Source organism: Haplochromis burtoni, unplaced genomic scaffold (assembly GCF_018398535.1).
Source record: "Haplochromis burtoni strain Fernald_Lab_line unplaced genomic scaffold, NCSU_Asbu1 Contig_310, whole genome shotgun sequence".
Taxonomy (NCBI): domain Eukaryota; kingdom Metazoa; phylum Chordata; class Actinopteri; order Cichliformes; family Cichlidae; genus Haplochromis; species Haplochromis burtoni.
Window position 1 is genome coordinate 206,150 of NW_024582671.1, and position 4,947 is coordinate 211,096.

The window sequence follows — 4,947 nt, forward strand, 5'->3', positions numbered from 1 at the left end:
ACAAGAAAAAAGATAAAGTACAAAATAAACCCCCGAATGTTTTCAGTTACCACGGATAACTCTAAACACCGCACATACAACTCTGACATCATGTATGGTTTTCATCCCCTTTTTGCCTCAAATATAGTGTTTGTAAAGAAGTTGTGTACATGCTTCCCATCACACCCACCAAGGAACATAAACACCAAAGAACAGTAAAGAATAAAAGCTGGTTATTGATTCATCACACGCTTCGCTTTGGACCAAAGCCGATGACTGATGGGTGATTTTCAATTTTGTCGAATGAACAATGACTGAAATCACACATTATTTTAATGTTGTAATCTATTTCTGACGTGCTCCGGTTCAAATTCATACCAAAGCACAAATTAATTTAAGTAATCAGCACAAAAGTAAACAACAACAAAAACAAACATCCAAACATTTACACTCTCTCATGTTATTTAAATGGTTTTTAACCCAATCAGTACGACCTCCTCATCCCAGATCTTTCCACTGTATTTAATTAACTGGCTTCGTCTCATTCCATATAGTTTGTATTTGTCAATCATTGTTTTCACTCTAACAGGGAAACTTTTATCTGCAGACATTTTATTTGTGAACCAGTTTCATGTGAGTTTTTTTTCTATTCCAGCTGGAAGCGACGCCTTTAAAATGTTAGTGGTTTGGAAATCCCACATTTATGTCTTCATGATGTTTTGCTTTCACATTTGTCTTGAGGCACGCTCAGTCATCCAGCTCTCATGCTTTTATATTTATTAACAATATTTTCTTTTTCTTTTTTTTCTTCAGTGGTTTTCTTCAGTTTTCTCCAGTAAGACAGGTAAAACATTTACAAAGTATTCACTGAACTTATCAATAATATGATTGATAATTAAAGACTGTGGCTATTTCTACATATACAGTTGGCTATGTACCACAAATGAAGTTTGTGGTAAAAAGTCAAGTACTTCTGATTCGAGGTTTTCTTTTTCAGAGGAGCCACAGCATCCAGTCAAACACAGTCATGATGTAATACTATTAACAAGATAATGAACACCTGTGGGAGCAGTGTTCAGGTAGCTGCTCTGCTCTGTGAAGATAACAGTGGGTGAATTATTTTACTTAAACCAGGTTAAAGCACTTGTAAAAAGACATCTTCTGTAATAACGTGCATTCCCCACTGCTGTGTAATCCATTATTGCAAATATATTTATTAATTTATTCATGTTATTAAGAAATTATCATAAAATGAGGGTATTACTCTTTGGTGTAGCTGCAGAAGGTGAAGCCTGGCCTCCAAAGCTACACACAAGCTACATTTCCAAGATGGCAAGACAGCATTGAATTAATGCTAACTTTAAATCTGTATTATAATTGTGATCAAGACTGTAAACTCTGTGCTAAATAAATGTTCAATTAACAGACTGATGAAGCCTGATGGTTTAACTGTAATGACACTGTCCTCTTACAACTGATTGATCTATTTATAGTTGACCAGGTGACAACAACAAGGTTGAAACAACATGGATTCACAGTTGAATTGTAAATCAAAGCTATTAGCACTTGGACCCGTCTCAGAGTGGTATATTTCATACTGAAAGTCATTGATCTACAGTTGACCAGCTAGTTTTAATGCTTTGTACTACAGTGTTTTTCAGACTATAAGGCGCATTAAGCAAAACTAAGCAGTCAGATAAGTCAAACTTCACTCAACTCATTCTTCTTGCTTAATCCACTTCAAAAAAGTTAGCGTTCATCCTCCATCTTCACTGTGTTTATGTTATGCTAACATAGCTGTGTCGCTAGCGGTCACGTAGCACCACATTATATACCAGCTAGCCCAACTTCAGTAACCCTACAAACGTCACTGCTGTTTAGTTTTCTATCTTCATTTATGTTGGAAGTGACAGCAGAGCTGTACGTTTGAATGCTTCAGAAACCTCTCAGTCAGAACATGCTATATCATGTTTAGGTGGAAACTAGCGAGCTAGCTTCCTGCTAACTTCTAACTCCGCTGAATTTAATAAATCCTGTTTTCATGGATGCCTGGATGTTAAACTTGATTGTTACACCTGGTAAAGCAGCAACGCTGATCATTTATCAAAGATGAAAGAATTTAGACAGTTTTTAACTCTCAGTGATGCTGCAGTGTTCGTTTGACTTTGGGACCTGAAACAGATGGAGTTTAGGACCCAGATTCCTCCGAGAGGCTCCTGACTACGTTAGCTGTAATGCTCCAACAATCCATCAAGCGGTGCTTCGTAGCTACCAAAGTCACACTAAAACATTTTTGACAGATGTTTGAGCGCCGTGTACCACATAAAATCGGTTCGAGGTCAGTAAGCACAACCAAGATTCATACATAAGGCGAACTGTCGATTTTTGAGGAAATTAAAGGATTTTAAGTGCGCTTTATAGTGTGGAAAATACGGTATATCATGACATCAGATAAGTAGATGCAATATTCTGAAGTGCTTTGTTCTGTTTACCATAAGATGAAACACCGCTGATATCCTGTTGATCTTTAGTAGTGATGTCGACATTGTTTCAATGTTGATTCTATTATATTAAAGTTGCCAGAGTAAATAAAATGTATTTCCTGTTGATCATCAGTTTGTGATTTCCATGTTGATTTAACTTTGTTTCTGTTATTGTTTGCTATCCAGTATAAACCTCTGACACACATGCAGAAACCATGCTGCTAGTGACTAAGATCTGAGCTCATAGCTACGCTAAGCTAGCAAATCCCTAAAGAGACAATGATTGAATACTATGGATATAATTTGCAGGTGATTCACAAAAAGCATGTGAAGATTACGCTACGAAATAAGTTGTTCTCAAAGGTTTGCTATTAAACAACCTATACAGATTAAACTGCAGAAAAGCATCCCTGCACTTAGTATCAGGAACAGGAAGTGACACAATAATGCAGCAATCCAACATTTTAGAAATGATCTTCCTGTTTGTGTCTAAATGTTCTGCTTCACTAACAGTGAGAACTTTACTGGTAACAGCTTAATGGGGTATTTAATCACAGTGGCAAAGAATGGAAACACTTTTTCACTGCAAGTGTGTGTGAAGGTGTGTATGTGTTTGCCGGTGTCAGCGTCAGAGAACGACAGCTTTCCTTTGGTCCAGTCCAGATTCAGTCTGATCCTCTTGTACTTCTTGTTCACCGAGAGCGCAGCTTCTGGATCTGCTGATGATCCTGCATAGTACTGACCTTGACTGTATCCCAGTCCCCACAGTCCAGACCGTATGTTTCCCTTCCTCTGGTCAGACTCTGCTAACACACCCAGTGACCAACCTCTGTTATCTCCAACCTCAACATCCCAGCTGTGCTTCCCTGAATCAAAGCCCTTTGAGCTCAGGGCAAAGTATAGATGATCAAACCTCTCTGGATTATCCGGGAGCTGCTGCCGGTCTCCAACCCTCATGGTGGTCAGACCTTCATACAGGATCAGTCCCGGATGGGCAGTGTTTGGGTTCAGGATCAGAGGAGTGTAGGAGACCATATACTTCATGTTGTTCCAGATGCTGAAGGTCAGGTTGCCCAGGTGTTTGGCCTGGTCTATCAGAGCTCCCGGGGGCAGCTGTGGATCATCCAGCAGGGGGCAGCGCTGGGCTCTTTCCACCACAGCCTTGTAGTTGTGCAGGAATGAGACGTCTTCAGCTCTCAGCTCCTCCTCTGTGGCTCTGATTGTGTCTGAAAGAGCTGCTATCTCTCTGCTCAGAGCCTCCATCTTCTCCTTCATCATCCAGCTCTTCTGCTCCTCTTCCTCCCACAGCACGGTCAGCCTGGCCTCCTCTTCCTCTGCTAGAAACTGGTGAAGCTTCTTAAACTGCTCCCTAATCTTCCTCTCTGTGCGTCGGGCCTGGGCCTTAATGTGTCCTGCTGTTTGATCAAAGTTCACCTGGACTTCTTCACAGACCTTTAACTTCTGCTTTAAAGCTTCCACAGTTTCCTGAAGGTCATTCTTGTGTTGTTGTGCAGCTTTATCGATGGGCTTGAACTTGTGGTCGCTGTGTTTGTCCGAAGTGCCGCAGACCACACACACTAGCTCCTGATGGTCCAGACAGAAGAGACTGAGTTTCTCAGAGTGCAGACTGCAGAGATCCTCCGGAGTTATCTGATTTCTCTCTTCTATGAACGTCTCGCACAGGTTCTTCAGAGCAAGGTTACACGGTGGATCGTGCATTGTAGATTGTTTCTGACAGACTGGACAGTCGTGTGCTGGGTTTTCTCTCCACCAGCTGTCCAGACAGTCCTTACAGAAGCTGTGGCTGCACGGCAGAAGAACCGGCTCTTTGAAGATGTCCAGACAAACTGGACAGCAAAGATCTGATCTGGCAGCCATGGAGTCTCCGGGTGAAGCTGGAAGCAGCAGACAGGCACTACAGTCAGGCGTGACTCCCGTCCCTCCTCTGCTGCCTTCACTGAAGCTTCCTGTGAGTCGTGTTTTCAGTCAAACTAACCTTCAGTGTGGAGCGTCGGCAGCCAGAAGCAGCAGTGTTGTTTGTGTCCTGACGCTGGACTCGCCAGAGGAAGCTGCTGGTCTGAAGTTCAGTCTGACTGTCCCGCTGCAAGCGAGAGGAAACTTGGTGTGTCTCAGGTGAGGGGTGGAGCTTGATTACGAATGCTGTTGCTTCAACTGTAAGTTGTAGTTGAGTCATTCCGGAGAATCAGTTTCCAAAACTGCCAACAGGTCTAAAACTGCAGAGCAAGTTTCTGTTCAGGTGCAGGTCTGGACATGAAGAGATTCATGAGCCTAAAACAAAGCGCTGTTCAGCACCGCTGTGAGAAAGTGAGTGTGTGATGCAATACCAGAAGCACAGCTGATACTGATGGGTGACAACAAGCTGCCCCATGTAGGCCTTTATTACGACAGCTTTTTCTCTGCGATTACATTTTTCCACAGACATGAGAAAAGGAAGTTTAAGATCATAATATTACACATCCCTGAA

General features: G+C 42.0%; 1 protein-coding gene across 1 annotated transcript; it reads right to left on the reverse strand.

Annotated features, from left to right (window-relative positions):
* Window positions 1-2,312: 2,312 nt before the first annotated feature.
* LOC102313822 (nuclear factor 7, brain-like) lies at window positions 2,313-4,596 on the reverse strand. The gene has a single exon (XM_005942238.3). It carries the CDS (start codon window positions 4,338-4,340, stop codon window positions 2,952-2,954), a length of 1,389 nt encoding a protein of 462 aa, XP_005942300.1. The 5' UTR covers window positions 4,341-4,596; the 3' UTR covers window positions 2,313-2,951.
* Window positions 4,597-4,947: the final 351 nt, after the last annotated feature.

Excerpts from the sequence above, each read along its gene's own strand:
- LOC102313822 (XM_005942238.3), bottom strand. The coding sequence starts at position 4,340 with ATGGCTGCCAGATCAGATCTTTGCTGTCCAGTTTGTCTGGACATCTTC.